Raw genomic sequence first — 27431 nt, forward strand, 5'->3', positions numbered from 1 at the left:
TATAAAATCAAATTAAGTTCCACAAAAAAACGCACATTTATGATTTTCAAATATTTATTGTTAATGAAATGCGACAACTTACAAAAATTTTGACTAAAAAAGGAAAAGTGTATAAACCAATGATGAGAATGTATTTCATATTAAAAATAATAACTTTGAAGTTCGAAAATAACTACGCTATTTTTTCTCATATACGTCTGTAAAGTTTTAGTTTATTTAAGATAGTTTTTTACACAGAAATAAGAAAAGAAGATCAAAATTAGTTTGAAATACATAAAAATTAGAAAATGCTGTTATACTTATAGTATTTTTCCGCAAAAGTTTTAATTTTAGCAACATATTAGTTAGGATTGTCTAAGACTTATAGTATTAAAATACAAACTAAGTTTTTACGGACTAGATATTTTTACGTTTATATGAGTCTGGAGATACCATGAAAGTTTATTACTAACTTGCAAATATTTTAAAAATATTTAGTAGCATTATCATATTAATGTCTTGTCTAATCGAAGCACCTAACATTTTACATTAGACTTGTTTGTAGACGACAGTTGTCTTGGTATAAATAGTTTTAGTTTTAAACTGTTATTTCAGTCACAATTTTGATAGCAAAATTATAAGAAATTTATTAGCATATGAACTTCGTTTCTGGTTTGAAAAAGTCTACTTAGACAAGTACACTGTACAGTTACAACTCTTGATATGAAAAATTGATCAATGCCATTTATGACTTCAAGAAAAATCTTAAAGTAACAATAGAACAGCAGAAAAGTTTTTATATGGATAGTAGAAAAGCATTTTACACAACATTTGTGTTAGCCCAAATATTTATACTCAACTTTTAGTTTGTAAAAAAAAAGCAAATAAACTGTCATTGGAAAGCTACATCCAGTGGAAAAATACTATAAATTTACAAAATAAATTCTTTTTCGTTTGATAAAAGTACAGATAGAACAATTTAAAATCCATCTTTGAAATCTACAGCTTCTATAACAAAGTGTATGCCAAACGCATATACGACATTACCAATTTTAACTATATCCAATGAAAAACGTTTTTGAAAAAATACAAACTAACTCTTTATCATTTGATTTCAAGTGGACAAATAAAGTTCATAATGTATACTACATGTATAAAACTCAATGTATATATATATCAATAGCAACTCACAAAAACCAGCGTATAAACCAACAATTTCACTAACAAATTAACACTTATATGTTGCAACTTCTTATTATTCAAACATCATTAACTTTCGCCCAACAGATGCACAGCTTCGGACCCCGCCAGCACAAAGTTCAAACTCGTGGGCGCGTTCGCTTCGCAATCGTCCAATGAAATGACGGGAAGCGTGTTGCTGCCGCCCAATGAGATCGGTGGCAGCATACCTGCGTTGGGGTCGAGCAAGTTGTTCAAAATTTCACCGCCGGGTAGCGCCCTTGCGACTCCGAAATCTCCTATGCAGTTCTCTGTTGAAATGTTTTGATTATTTCTTGTATAGAGGTAAAATTTTAATTTGAAAGGAATGAATTGAGTTCCAATATCAATTTTCGTTTATAAATTTATTTGAAGTAACAAAGCTCATGTTGGAACGCTTTTGGTATGTCAGTTTTGTATGTGACAATTTTGTTGAAATTTTCGTTCACTACATATAACAAGGAAAAAATAAATTGTAATTATTTGAATTTACCAAATCTGATTTAGAGCCATTTTCTAGAATACCTCATCTAAAATTTATAACAGAATAAAATGAACAGAACATGTACTAACGAAACTTTAAAATGTCAGTAAACGTATCTAAATGTTATCGATTGAGACTAACTTTGCAAGGTGGAACATAGCTGACTTGGACCAGCACCTTTAGCTCTCTGGTATTTAGCACTCTCTCGAATATTTCGAATGTCAGGAGGGTTGAACTGGCGACACAAGTAATCTTTATCTTTGACCAGGAAAATTTCGTTTCCGAAAATGCTGCTTCGTTGCTGAAAGTTTCTCGCGTTTTGATTGTTGGCTGAAAATCAAAAAATACAATAAATATTAAAGCAAGTGTTCATATTTGTTTATATATTAGATATTTTTTTTTTTCTAAAGCCTTCAAAAAAATGTTGTGTAAAGTTTTGGTTCAGTTCAAGTTATATTTAAAATTGTTAAAGGCCTACAGTTTTATTTGTAGCTATGAAAGCTTTCTATTTATAATCAACTGTAACTTTCTACTTACACACTTTCAAAAAATAAAAATTCTTAACATACTTTATTTATTAGTTTTTATGGATATGTTTTACATAAAATAACTTTCAAAATGAAGTTGTGCTTGTAGGATGCTTAAAATTTCTAAAGAAACATTTAATAGCTGAGAAAAGAGTCTAAATTTTGTCTTATCAAAATCTCAAAGTGTTTCCACAACTCGTTTTATCAACTCTCAGAATTAAAAAATGTCATGCTAGTTTGATTATTCTAGCTTTTATGTAAGGGTATACGTTATGTAACTTATTTTACTTGGTGTTATAAAGTTTATACAAACAGAGTCAACAAACTTTTGAAAAACCTAAAACTGACACCTTAAGTAAATACTTATAACCTAAAACTGTTACTTTACCAATTAAATTACAAAGAAGAAACTATGACATTTGTTTTACGGATTACTGTCAAACTTAAAGTGTTCTTGTTAGATTGTAGATTACATCAAGTATTTAAACAATGTAGTCGTCTATGCAAGCATCTATGTTTTAAAGTTAGTGTAAACAAATAGAATTAACACCTTTTATAAACACTTACGGAAAATAAACTTTACGTTCTGAAAATGTAAATACCAATGAACGTTATCCAAAAATTTCAAATTTAGAATTCATTGCAATTATTTACACTGTTATTTGCGTTATTTGCGTTATAAAGAAGTACATACTGTCAAGTTTAACAATCTTAGTTGTTATTTTGTAATGTGTATTTAGTACTTACACAATTATTTCACCATTAAACTTCATTAATGTATCATTAAATTAGTAAAAATTTTAACCAAAGAAAACCAACATTTTTTGCTTTCTTAATATAAATAGGTATAAATATTTTTGTATTTTGTATATCTATATTTTGGTAAAAAGTTTAAACAACACCTTATTTGTTAACCTTAACCACTACAATGCACTTTTTAAGTTTAACTAACAATTGGCTCATGTAATTTTAAAAGATGTATTCAAAAATAGTTAGTTTGTGTTAAAAATCTTCGAAAGGGAAGTGTACTTACAGACTTAATTTATGGTAGTTCTAGTCAAAAGTGCCCACTACTGTTAAATGATATCCTAACTTTTTCAAAATACTTAAGCTACCTGACTTTCGTTAAGTACTCAAAGTTAAAACATGTTGTAGTTGTTGTAAACAGTTGATAGAAATAATTAATTAAACAAACAAGTGTTTGGAAAAGCTGAAAATCATTTTAAGCCAATTTTTTTATTTTAAGCTTAATGTTTTATTTTAGTAATCAATTTATTAAACAAAATTCCAACTGTACTCACGATCGACACCCGGGTACGGCACTTGCTGCTTTTTGTCGTCCGAATAAAAAGGCAGCTGGTACTGAACTTGATCTTGCTGAAAATAAACCTCACCGTAAGCAGTGCTGTTGTAAGCACTTGATACTACCCCTGTATCTTCATTGTAACTACTTGCAACATTCCTTGTATCTTCGTTGTAACTACTTGCAACATTCCTAGCATCTTCATTGTAACTACCAGCAACATTTTTCTCCTTGTAACCACTCGAAGGGTTGTAGTTGCTGCTGATGTTCCTCGCCAGCTTCAACGGCAGCTGTTTCTCTATCGAGGTTGACAGAACCTCCTGATTGGTCTGAGCGTGCCTCTTCAGCTTGTTCACCGTCTGCACCGGGCTCGCGTGGTCTTTCCTGAAGTGAAACAAAAAAAAATAAGATAAGTCAATGCTTCGTTTTGTTTTGCGTGTAACTTTTATTTCTTGTTTCTGTAAAGGAATTTGCTATTTATGAAAAAAAACAAAGGCTTCATGCGTTTTGGGCTTGGTGGCTGTTACCTACACTGAGAAAAAAAACATTAACAATTGTTATTGTACGTATAGGTTTTTTATACGCAGTCACTCCGAAATTTTTCAAAACAAAACATAATGATCAAAAATAAGTTACGTAAACAGAGTTGAGTTTGTATGTTGCAAACGTTCAAGGCATCGTTGTTTTACTATGAAACCGTGTTTTCTATCAACCTTATTTTGTCTATGTACATAATAAAAAAACTGTTTTCAATAAAAGTATGATTGAGTGTTCTACAAAAGTAAACCGGTTTGATTTGATTACGTAACAGTTTGTACAATTTCGCTTAAGAAAACCGTATCAAGTCCAAAGTTTATAAATAATTTAGGAAACGATCATCAATAAAAGCTGGGTTAAGTACTTAATTAAAACAAAGCTGAAAAACACTTTCTTTTTTGACTAGAGGATTTTTTTAATATGTATAAAGTTTATACCCAGTTCTTGTTACGAAATAAATTTTAGCTACGCAGGTGTTCAAACTACTTTGTTTTTATTAATGCTGTCATGGAACTGATTAATTTTTTTTTAAAGTAAATAAACAGTTTCAGGTCATGCAAGGTTTAGTGACTGAAGAGTAGTCTGAAAAAGTCTGGATGTAGTTCAATTTTCACTTATTTCTCTGTAAACTGTACAAAGGTTAATTCCAAAAAAGGTCCGGGAAGTTTTAAATGAATATTATGAAAACAAAAAAAAAAACTTTCTGCTTAAAAGTTGACAAAAGTGATTGATACTTTTGTTTTTTATGCAAGGTTGTAAATTTTAAGATTCCATATAAAGTTTAATAAAAACAAGATTTATCTACAACACAACCTAAAGCTTTTTTTAATTACTTTTAATTAAAATAAAACGTTTGTGTGGGAAAATTTAAGTTTAAAACATTAATCTTTAGGTATTTCTGCAACGCCTGTTCAATGTCAGTTGATTGAAAGATTTGGTTTCAACAGCGGTACATTAAAGCTTTTGGAATTCTTTCAACAGAAGATCATTGAAGAAAAATTGTGAGGCTCTCTGGACTACAAAAACAATTTTTGTGATTTTTATGTTATTGTTGTCTTTAAGTCGGCATGATATGTCTTGATTCGTTTGGACTGTTGTCTAGTGCTTGCCAAGTTTATTAAAAAAAAACTTTTAGGAAATTTACACAAGAACAAATAGTTTTTTATAGCTTTTATTTCAAACAAGTAAATTGAAAACTTACATGCCACTGAAGCACGAGTCACTGGTCAACCCGTAAACCTCTCCCCCATACTGTGACGTCATAACATCGTTGTTTTGTGACGTCACGTAAGCGTCACCAGGAGAGCTGTCACTTGAGGGCAACGGAGAGACGTTGTGGCTGTTGTAAGCGCTGTCGACGGCGTCCGTAATTTTTCTGCCCCGGTCCTTGTGGAAGTACATAAGTTGCTCGTTGGGGGTTTCCCCTATCATAGGTAAATTTTCTCCAACGATGTAACAGTCTTCCTCGCACACAAACGGCTCGTCGCCCCACTTTGACATAACCTAAAATTGTTGAAAATAAACTAATAAAAATTGAGAAGACACTGGTACACTGAAATAAAATACAAAATTAATTTTATTAATGAAGTAAAAGGGTTAAGAAATTTGTTGCTACAAATTGAATGGTAAACTTTTTTTTACACTACAATACGAGTGTAGTTTTGTTTTAACAACTTGTAGTTTTTTTAGTTTATACATTCAAACTAAGTTTTTTTTTTTTAATTATCATACTTTGTGAAAACAAGTTAATAAAACAATTTAAAGTTAGTACCCTACTTACTAAACTACCTACACGTTACGTCTATTTTGAATTATGAGGTTTTATTTAAAAGAACCAGACTTGAAAATTAAAAAGATTATACAACACAAAGAGTTAGGTTTATTTACTATGAGGTTTTTTTATGTAAAACAATCAGACTTAAATGTTTCCCAGGCAATAAACAATTTTATACGCAAGTTCATTATATGTCACATATTTTGATGTATTGCTAACTATAAAGCTATTTTAATTGCCTTTGTTGAAAAAAAGGGTTAAAATTGAGGTTATAACTAAGCTTTTTTTTTGTCTGTTTTGTACTTGAATTTAAATGAAGAAACTTTTTATTTTTTCAGAAAAAAAACGTTGAGTTATGTTAAAATGCTTTAACATAATTTTAAAATGGTTAAAGTTATTTTTTTAAATTATTTGTACGTACTTTATTCTTTAACTTTCAATAGTTGTGAAAATTCAGATAACTTTTGAATAAGAAGTAGTAATTTTTAGCAAAATAAAAATTTCCAGTCATATTTTTTAGTATTTTATTTGAAAAAAACTGCATAGTCACGACTTGAATTGCAGCAAAGGAATGTAGATAAATAAAAATGTAATTATGTGAAATTTTATGTGTGTCAACCAATTAGGCTGTTTCTGTTTTAATACTTAAAACTCTTAAAGTACAGAATAGAGTTTGTTCTACTTCCAACCCAAATTAACTTTTGCAGCTATGCTTAGATGTCGGGTCACAGTACATTGTTAAGTAAATACAAAGCTTCGCATTGTTTGAATGTACAACATATCAAGACCTTTTACCTTTCTAAAGTAAAATAGGTAGGTTTTTAAAAAACTTTATAGGGATCACAGAAACTCTATTCATTCTTCAAACGCACATACACTTTAATTGCTTTACATTTCGCCCAATTTGCTGCATTCCTTTGAGTCAATTGCAGCAACTAAAAGTTTAAGCTGCATCACTAAAATACTTTTGGCAACGAGAGATTGACTCGATTTCAACTGAATTCGACATCGGCGCGTGTTTTGCCCGGATTAAACTTGTTTTACGCAAGATACATTGGACATTTTCAATCAAATCTTGTTTCTCGTCTGGCCTTTAAACATACTTTTGAATCAGACTCGCTTGAAAAGGATTGATTTTATTTTTTACAGACGCATTTAACTTGTTGATGAAAAAACTTGTTTTTTTTTTCCAGACGTTGCTAACTTTTTGAATAAAAATTATAATTTTCTTTATTTACGTACTTAATTTGTTGATGATAAAAAACATTCTCCTTTTATGTTGAAATTTTAACTGATTCATACTGTTTTTTTTTATTTTCCCAGAAACGCAAAAAAGTTACTTTAAATTAACATTTTGTTAAAAGTCTAGTCTGTAAATATGGCTTTTAAAACTAGGAGTAGAGAAACATCAGTCAGACTTAACTTAAAAGACGCATTTCATGTGGCTATAAAAAATATTTTTTCACTTTAGTTTTATCCTTAAACATCTAGTTTACTTTTTAAACAATTTTTTGTATAAAATTGAGTAGAGTTAAACGTATTAAACGATTTATTCAAACTGATACGTAGACTTTTTGTGTTTAGAATAATTTAACACATATGTAAGTTAATAAATTTATTTATAAAAGCTGAAACATTAAATTCAGTTAAGCTAATAGTTCATTCAAGCAAATATTTATTGTTGCAAATAAAAATTTGAATAACTTTGTTATTTATTACTATTTGTTACATAACAGCTGTACTATTTGTTTAACAAAAGTCTTTACAGAAAATAAATAAATTTATTTAACTTTAACTACGCAGTTGACTTTTATCATCATATGTTTAAGTGTAGTTAAGAAGTTTGACTATAAAAGTTTTAAATTTTCTAACTAAACAAGAGGTAGTACTTTTTAGTTTGAAAGTATATTAAAAAAAATATTACCTTATTAGTAGCTTGTAGTTTGTAATTTGTATTTTCGACTTCTGTGAAAAAAGTTTAGTTAGCTTAGCCAAAAACATAACATTTTATAAAAAGTTATAATTTAAACTTGTTATATATATTTTTTTGATTTAGAAAATTCAAAATTGTTGATCTAAAGTAGATGAAAAAATTATAAAAAAACAAACTACCCTGCATTTCAGTGACCAAGTTATTGGGTATGAAAGTGTCGTCTTCTATACAGGGAGCATAAAAGCCAAATTCTTTGTTTTCTGTTTTAACAACGCATAATATTTAAAAAGTAATGATAAAGTTTATTTGTTTTCAAAATAAGTTGCGTAAACTGCAGTTAATTTAACACAAACGTGTAGTGGTGGTTAAATTAAATCAAGTATACTCACACATTTAAAAAGTATTTTTTAGATAATAAAAATTAAGTGTTAGTTAATTACGTTTATAAATAAAACTTTACTAAAATAAACCCAAGTTTACCTTGTAGTTTTTCAGGTTCGTAAACCAAATCTCCGATGCATGGAGCGTTGTACAGAAACTGTTCATTTCCTGAAAGTTCATTTTTAAAATACGTTTTGAAACTTAATTTAGTGAACGAAAATTTTACGATTTAAACACTTTTTTTGACTAACATAAAATTTTGACAAACAAAAAAGTTGTGCGATAACGCGAAACTAAATTTAGTGAACGATAATTTTATGAAAAACTTATAAAGTTTATTTATAATATATATTTATAATATAAATTTTATTTTAAAATAAAAGTTGTGCGATAACACGTACCTTTGCCCTCTTGGACGGTCGTCTCGGGGAAGAAGTCGAAGTCTTCGATCCGAGGCTGGTGGGGAGCTTCCTCGAACATGGACTCCAACTTTTCTATTTTGGGGACGTGCTCCCTGTCGTCGTCGAACACGTTTTCCACCTTGGGCATATGTTCCTGGTCCGATGTTGTGGAAATGGCTGGTTGAAATATATTGAAGTTTTGAAATCGTTGCTTGTTTAATTATGATTTATGAAAAGAGACAAAGTTGTGATTTTACGAAATACGAGTTTGGAGTTGTCAGTTACTTTTCACAACAATGAAGTATAAGCTATGTTATGTTATAGTGTTTTGTGGATTGAAACATGAGTGAGTGGTTTATCATGTATAAACAAGAATATGCCAGTTTGACAACAAATAACTGTTTTTTAAGTTTTTATCCCCCAGTCTTTTGTTTGACATCAATCTTGCAACGTTTGAACTATATAAACGTTAGGAAATATTAAGTAAAAGGACGTTTAAATTTTGATTTTGTTTGATTATAAACTAGCTGTTTGTTAATAAGAAAATTATAACAGCAAACTCCAATTTTCTAGAATTTATAATTTTTGTTTAAACTGAAAAATACTGTTTCATGAGCTTCGTTTGTTTGAACTTTAAAGGAAAAGAAATAGAATTTGTTCTATGAAAAAAGTTCTAACTTTAAAAAAAATTTCTAAAGCTGAAACAATTAAATTCAGTTTATTATTTCCTTGATGGATTAAAAGGAGAAACTTGAACACATTTTTTAAACTAATCTAAAACAATTAAGTTCCTTTTATGATACTTTTTCTAAAACAATGAAACATCTTGTTTACGTTGTTTTAAGCTTGAGGTACTTCAAGTTTTCATTGGACGAAACTATTTTTCATAAATATTTGAAATTTTTTAGACCATGTTCAAAAAAAACCTTCAAAAGCAAAGCTTTATTTATAAAAAAAACTAAACGAAGCTTACCAAAGTTGCACAAAAAATAAAGAGAGCCACTTGAAATTTTGCGAAAAACTAATTATTACGTAACCGCATACCTTAACTAATTTTTCTAGAAGCAATCAATATTGTACGCAAAAAATTACTGACGCAACAGTTATAAGTTTTTAACTCTGTGTGAAATTTTTCGCCGGATTGAATTTCACTTAGCTGTTTTCAAAAGGCTGAGAAAGTAATTCGATATTTCCTTTTGTTTGGCAACCAGCAAAAATTTATGTGCATTTAGAACCGGTTCTACATTGTTGTAGTTTAGGTTAGGGATGTAGCTTTTTAAGAAAAATTGATAACTAACCAAAATTTTAACTATAAATAAGTTGATATAATAAATATAGAAAGGAATCGTTCAACCTAAAAATTTTGATCAAACTAATTTTAGTAGTAATTTTAAGTTTTTTCAAAAAAAAAAAACTAACATAACAGCATTAAACTCCTTCCGAATATTCGCAGTAAAATTATTCAAAAAAAAGTTTATTTGTATTAAAGTTCACTTTTTTGTAACTTGTCTAATAATTCTTTTAAACGAAAATATCATAAAACAATTCAACTAAAACTGTTTGAATATTTTTTAAATGTGTGTAGTTAATAAAATATGATAATACAAACATCTAAAAACTTTTAAAACTGGTAGTAAATTAACACCACTCTATAAACATCGTTCAATCTACTTTTAAGTAAGCACTTTATACTCAAGTGCTTTTAAATTACATTAACCGTTACACCAAATTTATATTTAACCACATTCTATCGGTTATAAAAATATTTTTTTTAATTACATTGTTTATAAAACTTGAAATTTTTTTAAATCTTTAATTTGTACAAATAATTAAAAAAGTTATCTTCAGCTGGTTAGTGCTCGCGCCTCCAAAACGCCCAGAATTTCATTTTATCTACTTTATTTGCCTTGATAACATTTCGTCATGAACCTTATTGTTTGCACTTTTATGAAACAATTACCAAAAAATAGTGTTTCTCTCAAAAGTTTTAATTGTTAATGTTTATTAATTTTCTATAAAGTAAAAAAATAAATTTGAAAGTTTTTTTTGGTTGGAGTGTAACAAAACTGGAAGTCATTAATTTTCAATATACAGTTTAATGACGCACTTAAAACTTTAGTTAACTGTTTTTATGAAAAGGAATAAGAAGTTTTTTATTTATGCAAAACTTGTTTTAATGTTTTTTCTAAACACTAATCCATTTAAACGTTGTGCAAAGTAAGTAAAGTTGAGTGACTAGAAGTGTATGTATTTTGTTTTGTAGAAAGAAAGTTTTAAGAAACTCTTAATCAAGAATCAACTCTAAAAACTTTTTGAAATCTAAGACCTGTTTTATTTTATTTTTCAAGTTATAAACATATATTTTTAAGAAAGAACAAAGTTTTATCAACATCCGTTGTTTAATGTAAACCAGCTGGTGCTTTTATGTAACGAGATAAAATATCAAATTTAACCTAAAAGCTGATAAAAGTTGAGTTATATATATATAAACTGTAAGATAAAAAGTTCCTTTTAAAAAACAACGTAACTTCACAGCTAGTTTTATACCGAAAAGTATAAAGAGGTTAAAAGTTAAATGATAACATGAGCTTCGAATTTACGTATTTAAATGTTTGGTATAATTTTTTGTCTAAATTATATTTAATAACCACTTTTTCTGCCTCGTGATTACTTAATAATTCACAAACAAACAGGTTTTAGCCACATTATTTTGTTTTTTATATGAAATAAGTACCTATATTTAATAAATCACAAGATATTTTCTTACGGAAAAAAGTCCGGAAAAATTGTTTAAACAACAAACAGCAGTTAAAGTAATTTTTTAAATTAAAAGACTAAAAAAGGTGTTTGACGTTTTTAAAAGTAAAATATCATGATAAATTTAACTTTACCGTAAATATTACTTATATCCGTACACCTGACTAACTGTATAGAGAAAAATTAAAAAAAAAAACTTTAGTTTTAAATTTTGGCTTTGCTGCGAAGTAAAATACTTAATTAGTATGTCGTGATTTTGATAACATTTTTTTTAGGTTTTAATAAAACTTATTAAAAAACATTTTAATTATAATTTAAAAATGCTTAATATTAGTATTTTTAGCTTACATGCAAGAATTTTCAAATGATTCAAATATATATTTTTTTCTATTAGTTTTAAAGCAAAATTAGGAGTCTCACTAAGCTGGAGTACAAAAGTACATTTGCTTTATTATAAGAAGTTAACAAAGAAAATAGCGTTTAGGTATATTAAAGATTCGTAGAAGCTCAAGTTGAATTCAGTAGCGCAATAAGCTTAAACAACTTTGTACCAACTAAGTTCTAAGTAAAAAAATAGCAATATGTTTTTATTCAGATGCAACTGTAATATACGCTTCTTATGGTGTTAAAAATTAAACTATTTTCTTAAAATTTTAAACTAGAAAACCTAAAAAATTATATATAAGTAAAAGTAGAATTAGTAAGAGTTGAGGCCAAAAGTACTTGGAATTTTATATCGTTGTTTATTTAAACATTTGCACTTAAGTGCTCTTAAGGATGTACATAAAGCTACTTAAATGTGTACACAAGAGTTTTAAGAAATTAAATTTTGGGTCACTTATAATATGTTTATCTCTTTTTGAGACTTTATAGCTAAGGTTTTCAGCCTAATTCTTGTTATTAGAAATTGAGAAACATTCTAAAATGCAAACAAACATGCTTCTTTGAATAAATATTTTCTTTCATTTTTAATGTTTTAGAAAAATTTCTTAGCGCTTAAATAACAACGAAACCTTAACTTCTATCTCAGCTTTTAACATTGGAAGACACATTTCATTATATTTTAAAAGAAACGTGTTTATCCTTATATATGCAGATTAACAGATTGAAATTTACGGATATTTCATTTACCTATAAAGCACTTTTTAGTCGAGTTTTACCGATGAAAAATATTTAAAGAAACGTATCTAACTAGACTTACTAAGCAAAAATTATATAAACGAATATATTTGTTATAAACAACTCAGTTAAAAAACAACCGAAAGGCATTGCTGATTTTTACCGACGAAAAACATCCATACTTGCATGTTTCAACTAAAAGTACACCTAACCAGCCAGAGTTGGTAAAATGCTAATAGTTACTATGGTAATTCAGCAATGAAGCGTATAAACTTTGGTTTGTTTTAAGTTAGTAATTTCACGCTCGAGTAAACAAAGCAGTGCTTTTTAACATGTCTGTAACCAGCACTGCTGACTCGAAATTTTGTTAACACATTTAATCAAAAATCTAACCGGCGCTGCTCAACTGGGGGTCGTGGTTCTTCATGAGGACCTCGTCCGCTTTGAACTCCTCGACGTAGCTCGGTATCATGTCAGGGGAATTCCCGCAAACAACCGGCTCCATTTTGACGTTTTCACGCTTCAGTTCGTCGTTGCAAGCCTGCTAATGTTTTATTGTAAATTGAAATTGTGAAAGTTATAAAACATATATAATTATTATAGGGGTTGGTAACTTTTTCAGTCAGCGGGAAAACTACATTAGAAAATCTATTTTGCGGGCCGGACTGGTTAAAAGCAAATTTTGAAAAATTGTTTCTAAAAACTAAAAGAAACGCTAAAACTTTAAAATTACAAAGAAAAAAAGTTAATAAAGTTTCTACTTGTAACTTATTAAAAAAATCTTTTTTAGCTGACGTTTGCTTGCTTTTAATCAAAAATTACATCACGGCCAGATGTTTTGCTTGGGGGCCAGATCCGGCTCACAGGACCCCATTTATATAGGGCTTATAAGAATATAAAAAAAATACTTAAGATAAGTTAGAAGATGTTATTGATGGTCAAAATTTGCAAATCATTGTTGCTTTTCGGCAATAACTTGAATATATTTTTGTTTCGTGATTGTTTTTTAATAATTTATGATAAAAGCCAGGCTGTTGTTTAATTAGGTTAGTTGTAATAAAATTTTAAACCGCTACTTTAAATCAACTTTATTTCAAAAGTCAACGTCCAAAAAATCAAGTGACGAGTTTTATTTGCTTATGATGACGTTACAATGAGAATAATGAAATAGCAAATATTATGACGTAACAAAGGTCTTTTGAAACTATTTGTTTTGATAAACAAACTAATGTTTCAAAATTTTTATGAAAAACCCAAGACTAAGTTTACCAAAACGTTTGTTTAACCGAGACTAAAACTGTTAAGTTTTAACTAAGTTTATAAAAACTGTATTTATAAGTTTTCTAAACACTAAACACCACAAGACTTCTATAATAAGTTTAAAGTTGAGATTAAAGTTAAAACACATATAAATTCAAGGCTAACAAAAAGATTAAATTTATACAAAAAATATAAACTATTTTGTAATAAATGGGGTCAACTGCAGATAAAAGTTGTTAAAAACATCCTTCGAGTGACAGGTATTTACATGTAAACAAAACAATTTCAAGCTTTAAAACCTGCTAAAACAACTAAAGGGTCAAAAATTCACACTGTGCCGCTGCTGACCTGGATTATATATTTAACAAAGTTTTGCTGTTAGATGTAGGGTTTTGTTTATCAAAATAAGTATTTGTAATTAAAAATACAGTTGAAGTTTTGTACATTTTGCTTGTAGTGTCTTGTTAAGTTGAAACATAAATTCTTGGTATTCCAATGTCACATTTTTGCTTTAAATGTTGTATGGTTAATAGATTTTGAATTAATTTAGGTTCAGGACAAGATTTTGGTACGAATATATTACGAAAAAAATTGGTACACAAAATTATAAATACCCACATGAAAGACAATATTAAATAGTATAATTTGTCTTCTACTAAAAACAGTTCTTTCGATATAAACATATCAATCAAGAAAACTAAATTAAGAATTTAAAAGAAACTGTTTAAAAACAATAAACGTTAAGGTTTTATTTAATTTAGATGTTTGTTGTTTCCAACAATATAATTTAAGAAGTTCACAGGAAAATAAAGAAGCTTAGCAATCACGGAAGTCATATGTCAAAAGAATTTAGTTGGAGCACCTTTTCATGAAAAGTTAAAACACTTGTTTATGCAACCTAACAGTACAATTTACGTATTCATGTTGCTATTTTCGTGCTGTGCATTTATGAAAAAAAGAAACTTTTCATTAAAACTTTATCGATGAATTTTACTTAAAAAAAAGTAAAGCAAAGAAAGTTTTTTAGTGAAAAATTTGCTTAAGTTTTCAAGTACCAATATGTTCTTCTATTTTTTTCTATAGTTATTGTATTTTTAAATATTTACATCTAAACAATACAAAACTAACTTTAAACGTTTATTGAATTAAAGTTCATTCACACATATATGATTACTTTTTAAGAGAATTGTATATTGTTTTGTAAGATTAACATAGGAAAAATAATAGATAGTTTCAAAACAAAAAGATAAACAAAATTAAACTTAAAAACAGCTCAGTTTTAAAATTAACAACCGATAAAGTAACAACTTAAAAACTAACATAACTGTCTGAGTAAGTTTTACTCTCTGTTATAAACACGATTTCTAACATATTAAGAAAACTATTAGATAGCAAATAAAACTATTTCTTGAAATTATAACCAGCTAAAAGTTTTAAGTGATATATTTCAAGTAATCATACGAACAAAATCTACTAACTAGCGTTTTTATACTTTATTTTATGTCTAACATTAACAAACTAACAATGTTGGAAGTTTCAACTTTGCATTCTACCAATATTTCAGCTTCTTTTTCAATTTTAGTTTCTTCAGCTTCAACTTGATATTCGGTTGTAATCTCTCCTTTGTTTTCAACAGATCTACAGATTTTTTATGAAATTTAAAGCTGCAACTCGATCTTAAACATTGTAAAAAACATTAAACGGCACATGTCAGTTATGTAACAAAATAAACTACTTCTTAAAAACATTCTTAATACACAGTTTGTTGCTTAAATCTATTTAAATACTTACTCGTACTTAAAACAGCGGCTTGGAAGTTTTTATATTTACTTTTTAAGCTCACATTTAAAAACTGATTAAATTCTTAAATTTTGTGTTAACTTTGTTTTAACTTTGTTTTACAAAAGTAGACGAAGTAAAAAAAGCTAATATAAAACCGCAAAGTCAGATCAGTTTACGTTTTTTTACATTTAGTATAAAGAAACTTGTACACTAAACTCACCCTTGAATGTAGTGAGTGCAGCTGATTTTGTTCTGATCACACCTTGTCGCCTGTGTCACCAATCTGACCCACCCTCCGTGCTTAACCATGAATCTGTACGGTCCGAACTCGACACGCCGCCATTTTGGTACTAAAAAAATTTGTCATGATGTTTTAATACAACATATTTTTAGCTGTATTATTTCTTAATGTAAGTTCATGTTAAATTTTATTTAGTTATAATCAAAAGCAAACTGTCGTGTATTTATGGTACTTTTACTATTAAGGTTTTTTGAATTTGACACAGCAAAAATTGTAAACGCGATTATAAACTACATTTTCAATCAAGATTTTAATCTAAACATTTCATATTTTTTTTTCAATTTATTTTGTTCTTAAGTATATAATTAAGAAATATGTCAATTCTCAGAAAAGAAAAGACTTTTTTGAAGGATAGCCCAGAAATGCAATCAATAACAAATTGGATTTTTGCTGGTCCATTTTTATGAGTTGATTAATTTTAAATTCTTTTTAAAATGCTCCATTTAACATAATCTTTTAAATAAGTACAATATAGATTGTGAAGATATGGTGTTTTGAAGTATTAAGATTGAATAGAACTATAAAAGTACTGATAGAAAATGTCAAAAAGCTATTTTTTCAGTTTGAAAAGCACAATTAAACTTTTAGTCTGTTTTTTTTGTTTATTTTGTGTTTAAAATTAGTCTTTCCACAAAATCGAATTTTTTTTATGAACAAAATTTTTAACGGTTTGAAAATTTCCCAAACAAAAATGATCGATATTTAAAATATATCAAAATAAACATTTCAACTTAATATTAATAAGTTTTTAAGTTGCTTTTGCAAAATTTAATACATAAAACTGTATACCCGTAAGTTATGATTAAATTATCATTACAAGTATAAGCAAACGTTAAAACTTACTAACAATAGTAGAAAAGTTTATTTTACGATATAAAAATTGTGGACCTGGTAAACTTGCGTAGTAAAACAAATTTATAAACCTATTTCGTTTTTTACAATGGCTTTAGGCTGTGTATGGTGACAAATTTTAACTATAAATCATGTTATTAATGAGCTTTATAAACTTTGTTTCCAATTTTTCAATTAAAAACGGTGTTTAATTTAAGTGAGCTACTCATGTGCCTCGGTAAATTTCATAATTGATATTAGAACATAGCCGAATGACCTTTAGAGTTGAAACGATTGAGTTTCTAATAACAGAATAAAGCAAAATTTTAATGACATGACATACTGTAGAAAATTATACGAAAGTTTATGTAACAGTTTTGTCTAACTTTTTTGAGTTACATAAATGAAACTTTTGTGACATTTTAAGCTCAACAAGTAGCCAGAATTTAACCTTTTAGTTTTAATAGTTGTTAGGTAACGCTTTCATATATCATTTTTGGTTACTTTTTGAAATACAAACGCAAGAAAAAGATTAAAATTAAATTTGATAAATTAGTTTTTTTATGTTCTTATTAAAAACGTTAGTGTTCAGAGTTAAATGAATAAGTTTTTGTTTAAAAAAAAATCATTTTGCAAATAGTTCGTTTGCGTTTAGTTAACTAACACCGCATGAGTGAAAGATAATATTTAAAAGTTAAACTTTTGTTCGTAATACAACATGAAACATATTGAATTAAAAACCAAACTAATACAAGATCCTTAAATGATCTTTCAACATCTTAAAAATAACAAAAATCAAATAATAATAATCAAACAAACACTCCAAAAAGTTTTCGCACTAACAATTGCTGAGATCCTTGAATGATCTCTCTTTATTTCAAGGATGACAAAAGTCAAATAAAAAATAATAAAAAACTCTTCTACAAAATGTTCAAACTAACGATTGCTGAGATCCTTGAACGACGTCTCCACATCAAGAGGATGACAGAAGTCAAAGAGCGATTTTCCGGTGAGCTCCTTTGTTTTGTATCCGATCACTTCGCTCAAGCTTAACATTAGTATGAGTGTTTACACAAGCTGTATTTAGTAGATTTAATAGTAGCAGTTGAACGTAAGTTTATAAATATCCATTTAAAAATATAACTAATTTTCACTTGTCAATACAAGCGTTTTTTAATCAACATTTAGTAGTGGATTTGACTTACAAAATATACCACATTTGAGATTTAAAAAAAGTCATAGAAACTGTTAGCGGTATGTAATATTCCAAATTTAAAACAAAAAGTTTATTTATCTGTTTATCGACGTTTTGTACTATTTTGAAAGGAGTAAACTTGGTGTAAATTATTTAAAACAAACCAGAAAACTTATCATTTAAATGAAATTTAACATTAAACTTGAGTTCAATCCAAAACAACAAAGTTTGTATTTCAACAAAAAACAAGGTTTATCAGTTTAATAGCTTTTAATTTTATCATAAAGTTTAATGAACTCGTTAATACAACAACTTTTAGGCTGTTTACAAAATTAAAAGATATTTTGAGAAATTATTCAATTATAAGTTTTTTTAATGAAAATTTTTTTCTATAAAAACAACTCTGGGTTTTTGATTTCAGTTTGCGTTATTAAGTGTAACCAAGGTACCATTAAGACTTTTATAGTTGTTTTTTTGTTATTCATGAATACTTCAGTACATACTAAAACTTTTTTGTGTACGCTTATACTCTAAGACGCAATGACTATCAAATAAACCAACAAAAAACTTATGATTTTTTAAAACAGATTTAAAATATTTTACGTTCAATTTTTAAACGGTAATTTTTAACATGTTTATTACACTGCAACTTATATGCTTCGTAATGTTTGTACTGACTCAACAATGTACTGATAAAAAACTATTGGTATGTGCTAAAACGACTAAAAGGGTCTAATTATCTTTAAATAATTTTCATAAACTAACAGTAAAGTTCACATACATTTAAAAACAACAACGTCTATAAACACAAACAGTTTTTATCAGTTTTTGAAGCTGATCAAATTTAGCATGTTTATAGAGCTAAAAAATTTTCACATGTTTATTGGTTTATTGTGATCAAACAAAACGTTGTAATAAACACCTTATCTATTACATTACACAAACACAAAAGTTTAAGAATGCTTTCGAGTTTATTTGAACGTTTGTTCAAAGTCCATTTTTATCAGAAAAAAGATAAGTTTATTTTTGAGCTCACAAAAGTTGTTAGAAGTAAGTTTTGTTTATTTTTTTACAAAACGTTTATAGCAAAACAAATATTTTAAGTCTCATTTAGGCCTTTTTCCAATATAAAATTTTACATTAAAAATGTATGGGAATTTCGATTTATTCACTTTTTTTTTTGAATAACTTTATGCTTGTTTTTGTCAAAATAAAATTATAATTAACAACAAAATAGTTTAAAATTTTTCTCATAATAATTTTTTTTTCAATGTTCCCAAAGTAGATTCATTAAAACATTGGTTGTTATGTTATGACCAATAAACAATGTTTGTGTTTGTTTAGCTTCCATAACTAGCACTTATTTACTTTTGTCAAATAAAAACCAGTCAGTTGACAGTGAGGTAAGTGCAAACATAAAACGTTGAACAAAAGAATAGTTAATCTAAAATTTCAATCTTTTGTTTAGCGAAATTTAAAAACTTTAAAGCTTTTAGTCTATAATTATATTGTGAATGCTATTTTCAAACGTCAAGAAAAAAAAAAGTTTCTATAGTGAAAATAATTTAATTTCTTATACTAAATTTTGAAAAAATATACAAAAAGCTTCATTAGAAATTTACTGCAAAAAATATGTAAATGATTTTAAAAACAGGTGTTTCTTAAATATAAATGCGCAATACCTCGGTATTTAGTTTTAATTTACGTAAAAACTATATCTTAACATGATTTTATATCATTTAAAAATCGCAATTATACGCACATCATTCAGTACAAGGACTTAAAAAGTTTAAAAAATTTCTAATGAATTTAAAATTTTTGATTTTTATTTATTATTTTTCATCTTAAAATTTTTGCTTGTCAGGTATCAAATGCCACAGCTAGGCAATTATGACGTCACAGAGTGCATGTAAATGTTAATGAGGCGAGCACAATGCAATAATGATAACTAATAAAAAGTTTTGAAGTTCAATTTTGTGTTTGATTGATTTATTGGAGCTAAAAATTCATTAAAAAACAAAACCAAGTTGATATAAATCTACAAACTACCAGATGTTTCTAATACTTTGTTGTTAGGGTTTTTCCATAAACTGTGACTCTACAAAGTAAGAGAATAATGGTAATTTCTACACTAAAATGCGGTGTACGTTTTATAAATTCATTGAACAAAAAATTTGTTTGTTTATCTTCTGAACAAACCAGGGAATTTAGACCAGCTAAACGAAAGATTAATAAATTTAAAACATGTTTAAATTCGGTTCGTATATCATCTCAATCTTGTACAATATAACGATCACACACAAACAAATTAAATCAGCTTAGAAAGCATAGCAGTTGATATCAATTTTCTACTGGTTTTTAAATGTTTTTTTTTTGAAATAACGTAAATGAGAAAGATCTTACAATCATAAAATTAAAAATAGTTTTTACATAAAGCTATAATGTTCATATAGAAATTCAAAAAAGTAACGGCTTCACAGATGCGATTCACATAATAAATTTTATCTACTTTTTAAAGCTATCATGTGATTTGTTTTACAATTATAACTGATTTCACAGACACTTTTATGGCAGACGTTGAATTAATTGTAACAATAAACAAAAACATTTTTGTTTGTTTACATCTTGTCCTCATTGCACAATAGTCAACAAACAATGAGTTAATTAAGTGCGCTATTTTCTCAATCATTCAGTGAATTCACAGAAATTTGAGAAGTGAAAACTACCATAAAAGGCAAAACAATATTTCGTATGTTTTTTTTTTAACTGGCTTGACATATAATACAAAATAATGGAACAACACTTTGTTTGAAACCTTATGTTATACAGTTTAGATTAAAACTTTCTATGGACAAATAACAAACTTATAAACGAAAATACAGTCATTTGTGGTGAATAAAAATACAAATGTAAAAGTTTGAAAAAAGCTTTTTTTTTAACTTTTGTTTATTGAAACATGTTTATATTATTCATACAGGTCTAGTTTTCTTGAACTTATACCTAAATAATCCGTATTACAATACTTTTTAATAAAACTCAATTTTCACTGCTGTATAGATCTTTTACTTTTTAGTCAATTATCTTATGAAGTTTTTTATAGAACTTGACACGGAATACTTTTGTGCTTGATTTAATATAACCTTAAACCTTTGAATTCCTCTTTTGTAAAACTACATTAGTTACTAAGTTAGGCATTACATTTCAATAACTTATATATGTGTCAATAAAGAAATGATATTTACTCAAGGTACTTTTATTTTGTATTAAACATTTTGTAATTATTTTTTTCTACAACTTAATTTGATTTTAAGATTGCAGTATTTAAAGAAAAATTAAATTTTTATCTGAAAAAAAAAATTTGTATTTAAACTACCTATCACATTAAGGTATTAAAAGACTTCTAAAAATTGATAAACTTACCTTACCAGATTTTAGAATTTAAATTAAAGAAAGTGTAAAACTTTTGAAAATTATTCTGGATTTGTGAAATAAAGGAAAAATTCGTGTACTTTATTGACAGATTGTGGAACTAATTAAGAAACTATTTTTCAAAATTAAAATAAATAATCCAACCCAGGCCTGATTATGTAAAAAGTTGCAGACTATTGTTCCGGCTTTATTGAGAAATAAATAGAATGTTACAGAAAATAAAAAGTTAACTCAACCTAAAGGGTTTAAAACTTATTTTTTTAATATCTGTACTTAAGTATAAACAAAAGTGATTTTATGAAGTTACTTACTCATGTTTTTTTTTATTATTATTAGGCATAAACTATAGATTGTGAAAACAAATTATTATAGCTTTTAATGTTTAGATATATGCTACAGGTTTTTTTGATTAAAAACGTTTGTACACTAACGATTCTAAAACAATATTCATTTTATTACCACGCCAAAAAGTAATTAGTCAAAAAGTCACTATTTTTCAGTCTTTCAATAAAGTATTTTAAAGTTGGTCACTGATCACAATTATTTCTTCATTTAATTAGCATGACTTAAACTAAAACATAGCTCATCCTTGTTTCTAAATCTTAAATGTAGAAAGTTTTCAAAGTTTTCAACGTTCTAAAAACTAGGTTTAGTTTCCTTAAGCTGCTTTAGTTTTAGAAAGCAAAATAATTAAACTGATTCTCCTAATAAAAGTATAGATGTTGTCAAAACAATATTGTTTACGTGATTTTACAAAAACATTTAGCTAGAAAGATTTAGGTACTTCTGTCAAGATTAATTTTTTTTTTCTTTGAGTATCTTAAAGTTCTAAAGGAAAAGAAAAGACATTACAGTTGAAAGCTCATTGTTTTACATAATATTTTAGTTTGATCAACAAAACATGTATAATTTCAATGGTCATAATATTTATATTATTCTGCTGTTTCCAGCGTTTAACACACATTATTTTTATAGATTTTTTTTTTAATTCTAGCACGCTATTTAAACCTTACGCCGGTTTTTTCAACACAGGGAATGCACCAATCGGCAGTGAGTTTAAAATAAAGTTGTTTTTACGCAATAACAAATAAATTTTAATCTTTTTTCGTAACACTTCCAAATACAAACCTTGTGTTCACGTCGTTGACGAACTTGAAGTCTAGCGTGTGGTGGGTGTGGAAAGAACTGTGCGGGAATTCAAGAGAAGTGTTGGGGTTAGGGATGGACCGGATGAAGATACCGTACATTGATGGCTTTTCTTTCGTGTTTTCTGTAAAATATTAGTATTTTTATTAATATTAATTCAAATTTTTATTTGGACGATTTTTCTTTTGTGTTACATGTGAAATAGTACTTAATTGTTTATAAACAACGTTTTGCATTTTGTATGTAAATGAGTTTTTTCGTAGAATTGCTTGTAATAAAGTTCTTACGGTTTGAAAAGATTAAATTATAAAATTCTGATAAGATGCTACTTCTCTAGAATTAATCGTAGTAAATGTTAAGAAGTTTTAGCAGATTTTTTTAAACGCAAGTTATACTTTTTCTGACAAATTAAACAAATGATGTTTAGTATTATAAGTAGTACGTCACTGACCTGTCTTTTCAATTTCTGTTATCCGGCAGTTGAACGTCTGAAAGTATTGTTATTTAAATCTCAAAACAACAAAAGTTTTCCAAGTAAAAAAAAAATTGATAACTAATTAATTTTTTTAAATAGATATGAACAATTTTAACTTTATGTAAAACATCACGATTGTTTGAAAAAAAAAAACACTTTGCAATATATATATATATATGACAAACCTTATTTTAAATCAGAACAATAGTACAATAAGCAATCTGGCAAATACTCTTTTATTATTTACAGCTAAATTATTTTAATTTTTTTAATGACGAACCTCATATTTTCCGATGCCGGTTTTAAACTTGCTTCTTCCGCCTCTTCCCAGCTCAAAAGAAGTCCTGATCCGGCAGAAGATCCTACTCGGTTTTACTTCGCTGTTTGTTTCTGTTAAAAAAAAAAAAAATCAATCTTGATCTGATTTCACTGTTTGCTTCTGTGAAAGCTAAAATAAATTTTCAATCTTGATCTGATTAATCTTAACTTGCTGTTTGTTTCTATAAAAATAAAATAAATTTTTAATCTTGATATTACTTCACTGTTTGTTTCTGTGAAAACTAAAATAAATTTTCAATCTTGATCTGATTTATCAAAACTTGCTGTTTGTTTCTGCGAAAAATAAATAAATTTTCAATCTCGATCTACTTTATCTTAACTTGCTATTTTCTCTTGTTAAAACAGTATGAATGCATAATGAGAACATAAAACTTCATACTGATCGACTGGTAAATTGTTCATAAAAACAACAGCTCACTTATACTAGCTTGCCGTTTGCTCGTGAAAAGAAAACTATTGATTTATTGAAAGTGAATTGAAATATTTAAACTTGTAAGTTTATCATTAATATCACGATGGTTAACTGACTTCACAAGTAAAATTAAATAGTTTTTGTTCGTAAGTAATATAAACCATATACTCGTCACGTATTCTCATCTCAAAATTCGATGCAACACTGTTTTATGATAATAAAAATTCATTTAACACAACGTACCACCCACTAACAAATTTGTATCAATAAATCATAATAAAACATTTATAATACATAAAACTTTTTAAAATGAGTACTTTTAATGTGTACCACCCAAATAAAATGAAACTTTGTAATAAATCAAAATAACAACAAATAAAAACGATACCATTGTTTTACTTGGAACTGCTGGTAATTAAGTCTCACCGCAAACTATAAAAAAATCACTATATCCACATAATCTAATTTAAAAAAGATTGCACTTAAACAATAGTTTACGTAGAAGCAGTAGAAACTAAAATGATTTATGACAAACTACGTTAAAAAAAGTTGAATAGGGTTAAAAAAACTCTAAAATGTAAATAAAGTAACCAGAGTCGAAAGTAAATTATTATAAGTGGAAGCAAAACATTTAATAAATTTTTATAAAGCACTTTAAGAGACTTGTACCAAAAAACAAATACATACTACAACCAGTTAAAACTTCCATCTAATCGTAAGGAAATTTTTAAGCGAACATGCAGTTTTTATATAATTATAAAACTTCACTACTATCAATCTTCATTAAGTCGGAATTAGAGGACTTTAAACTATACAAACATTTATAAAGTATAAGTAAAATAAAAAACAAGCAGTAAAAATTTCGCCATACTATCCTATTTTTTTTTAATAATAGATTTTCTAGATTAAAGTTCATGACTACTAGTAAAAACCTTCTTTAAATTGCTTTTAAAAGTATGAACATTTACACACATTTATACCAATCAACTAATCTCTTAGTTTGCTATTAAAAAAGTTAAAATTTACTCTAATTCATATAAATAAAAAACACTCACCGCATCCAGTGAATATTTTCATAAGATCGTCGTGGTCCCCTTCATGCACCAATGATTTCAGATCTTGCCCGATTATGTCCGTCTGTTTATTAAGTTTGTTAAATACTCATTTATTAAAGGTGTTTGATGTGTGGTTACTTTGAAACAATCATATTGCTATTAATCTATGTCATTAAGTTCGATTTAAACAAAATTAAAATTAAGTTAGCTAAATATTTTTTTTAAAGTATTTAATGAAATTTGAGTAAAAGTTTTAGCTAAAGTAAAAAAAATTAGACAATGTTTACAAACATTTGAAATTATGATAATAATACCCACTTGACAAACTCCGAGGTGGCACTTTGTATTATTGGAAGTGAACAATATTTTCTGCTGGCTGTTTACAATGATCACCAATCCGTTGAGTGCCTCCAGCAAGTCCTTCATCTCTTCCATGTACTCTTGATCTTTATTTTCTATCAAGTTAAATGTAAAATAGTAAATAGTTTCAAAACTTTATTACGGTAGATAAAAACGTCAAAAAATATATTTTCAAATACTGGTGATAGATATCAAATGAATATTGGCAAAAAGCAGTGTTATATTTGGCCGTTACTCTAACCTAATTAAACCTTCCAACTCTCTATTAATAATTTGTGTTTATGAAGATTAATAGGTTTAACCTAGTTTTAGAGGGTTTTTGAGATTTTTTGAGGCTAAGATGGTCTAAAGCTTAACACTGCTGTTGGTAAGTCCAACTAACCTGTAACTGATGAGAAATGTTTTGGTAGCTCTGTTCTCAACTGAATGAATTTGTTCACAAGACACAAGCCCGTCCCTCTGAAAAAAATGAGTTTGTAAAAATTAAGTACAGTAACCTCTCGCATCTTTACGCACTCGTGACGTTACGCACTCTCGTTTAGTTACGCATTTTAGAATTCTAAAAAATTCAAAAAATATTTTTTTTTAGTATTGCACTAGTTAGGTTTGTTGTATATTTTTAATTCAAAATATGTTGTTAAATGCTATCTCACCTCTCTATATCTTTAGAATTAGTAAACTTATGTTCCTTGACTAGTTGATAAACATTTAGATTAATTATGTTAGCAATAAGAGATTAAATATAAATTCTGATAGAAATATGACTGTGTTAAATAATAAAAGTATAATGAAATTATGAAAGTTAAAAACACAAAAAAATAATACAGCACTCTTGCACTATATATGAATAAAGCAACACAAATTTTAATATAGACACCACACCATTTTTTAACTGTAACCAAATGCTTTATTATAAATTGAATTTGCTAAGTAGAATAGAATATGAATGTTAAGCATCAAATAAGTGACATTTAAATATAGATAGAGACAAAATCTACTTATTATTTTAGATATATTTTTATCTTATTTTTTAGTATATGTATAGTTTTATCTTTTGTTTTCATATTTATAAATAAAGTAAACAAATTGTTAAAACTGGGAAAGTTCCCAGTCTGCTTTTAACTAGAAGCAATATCAAAAAACAGCCATTTTAGTAAGTATATTTGGTACCTCTCGTATCTTTACGATCTCTCGCATCTTTACGCACTTTTTCTGTGGACACAATGTGCGTAAATAATCGAGAGGTTACTGTATATGCATCACACTGTGTACAAAGTTATTATATTGCAGAAATAAAAATCTGACAGTTTTGAGAAAAACTTTTTTTAAAGGAAAAATCGCAGGTAAAGTGTTTTTTTAACCTTTTAGTTAAAGACGACAGTCTTATAAATTAGATCATAATATAAGTAACCAATATTCAATACAACCATCTTTATACCAAATCTTTAGTACTTCAAAAGTTTATAAAAAATCTGTTAACTCTTTTTGTACATTTTAAGATTAAGAAAAAATCAAGAGCGGTAAAACTACACCTGTAAAAAAAAGTTTTTAATGTTTAAAAAAAAATGTGTAAACTAAATCTAATTGTTGAATGTTGTACAGTGATGCAAACAATTAATACTAACTGATCAATATTTGTCAAGTGCTTGTATTCCAGAGGCAACAGTTTAACCAGATTCTGGTAACATTCAGATTCGTTTTTCCTTCGACTCCTGGCTGCGTTTCGGCTCTTTTCTTTGCGTTTTTCATAACTAAAACAAAATTAACGTTTAAATGTTTATAAGTTTATTTAAAACGAGATAGCTATAAATCTTATTGTCGCTTTTCTACTGTTTCTTGTGCTCTTCATAACTAATGAATTGAAAAAATAGTTTAAATTTTTTTGCTTGTAACTAACGGTTGTATTTTAGATAAGAAACAATGGGTTTCAAACAAATGTTTAAACGTATTAAACTATGAAGTCTTAAGTAGAGGCAATTTAAAAAATATTCAAGTCAAAATAAATGTGTTTTTTCTAACTTTACTTCAAACCATTTGTTTGTGTATTGATAGTAAAATAAAAAGTTATAGTTGTTGACGGAACCTAGTTTAAAGTCAACTAAACAAGTAGTTAGATTTTTTAAGAAAAATAGCATTAAAAACTTAAACTTAAACTATTGAACTTAAAACTTAATATTAACGATTAAGATATCAAGAAAAAAAAAAGATTATTGATAAAGTAATAAAAAAAATTATTTGTAGCCTAGTTAAATTTGTTATCCTATAGTTGGTTATTTTTATTTCTAATGAAAAACCTACCGTTTGTTTGTATTTGGTTTTGCTTGCTTTTTATCTTCCATTTTTATTTTTACACTTTAATAAAGTATATAATGATATTTATTGTAAAACAAAACTCAAACTTGAATGTTTGAATTACTTATAAAGCTTTTTTCT

The 27431-nt window shown here is 27.2% G+C and overlaps 1 protein-coding gene across 2 annotated transcripts; it reads right to left on the reverse strand.

Moving 5' to 3' along the window:
- Positions 1-115: 115 nt before the first annotated feature.
- LOC145842032 (uncharacterized) lies at positions 116-27431 on the reverse strand. 2 transcript variants are annotated; one of them, XM_082949382.1, is made up of 20 exons: positions 27297-27431; positions 26624-26749; positions 25381-25457; positions 24957-25093; positions 24639-24720; positions 23113-23222; positions 22809-22845; positions 22340-22481; positions 17529-17635; positions 15676-15805; positions 15197-15311; positions 12807-12954; positions 8538-8714; positions 8236-8304; positions 7935-8015; positions 7747-7787; positions 5250-5551; positions 3510-3895; positions 1823-2011; positions 116-1469 (listed from the first exon to the last, which is right to left on the reverse strand). In XM_082949382.1, exons 1-20 carry the CDS (start codon positions 27335-27337, stop codon positions 1249-1251), a joined length of 2718 nt encoding a protein of 905 aa, XP_082805508.1. In that variant the 5' UTR covers positions 27338-27431; the 3' UTR covers positions 116-1248. The 2 variants fall into 2 exon arrangements, with proteins under 2 accessions (XP_082805508.1, XP_082805507.1); XM_082949381.1 differs by having other exon boundaries at positions 12807-12957.

This window comes from Thalia democratica, chromosome 8, assembly GCF_965202585.1.
Source record: "Thalia democratica chromosome 8, ktThaDemo2.hap1.1, whole genome shotgun sequence".
NCBI lineage: Eukaryota > Metazoa > Chordata > Thaliacea > Salpida > Salpidae > Thalia > Thalia democratica.

Bases quoted from the DNA above. Each gene is read 5' to 3' on its own strand.
- LOC145842032 (XM_082949381.1), bottom strand. From the start codon at position 27,337: ATGGAAGATAAAAAGCAAGCAAAACCAAATACAAACAAACG. The intron at 8,016-8,235 runs GTAAACTTGGGT...TTGTTAAAACAG, and splicing joins CGAACCTGAAAAACTACAAG to AAAACAAAGAATTTGGCTTT. The intron at 3,896-5,249 runs GTAAGTTTTCAA...GTTTCACTTCAG, and splicing joins GACTCGTGCTTCAGTGGCAT to GAAAGACCACGCGAGCCCGG.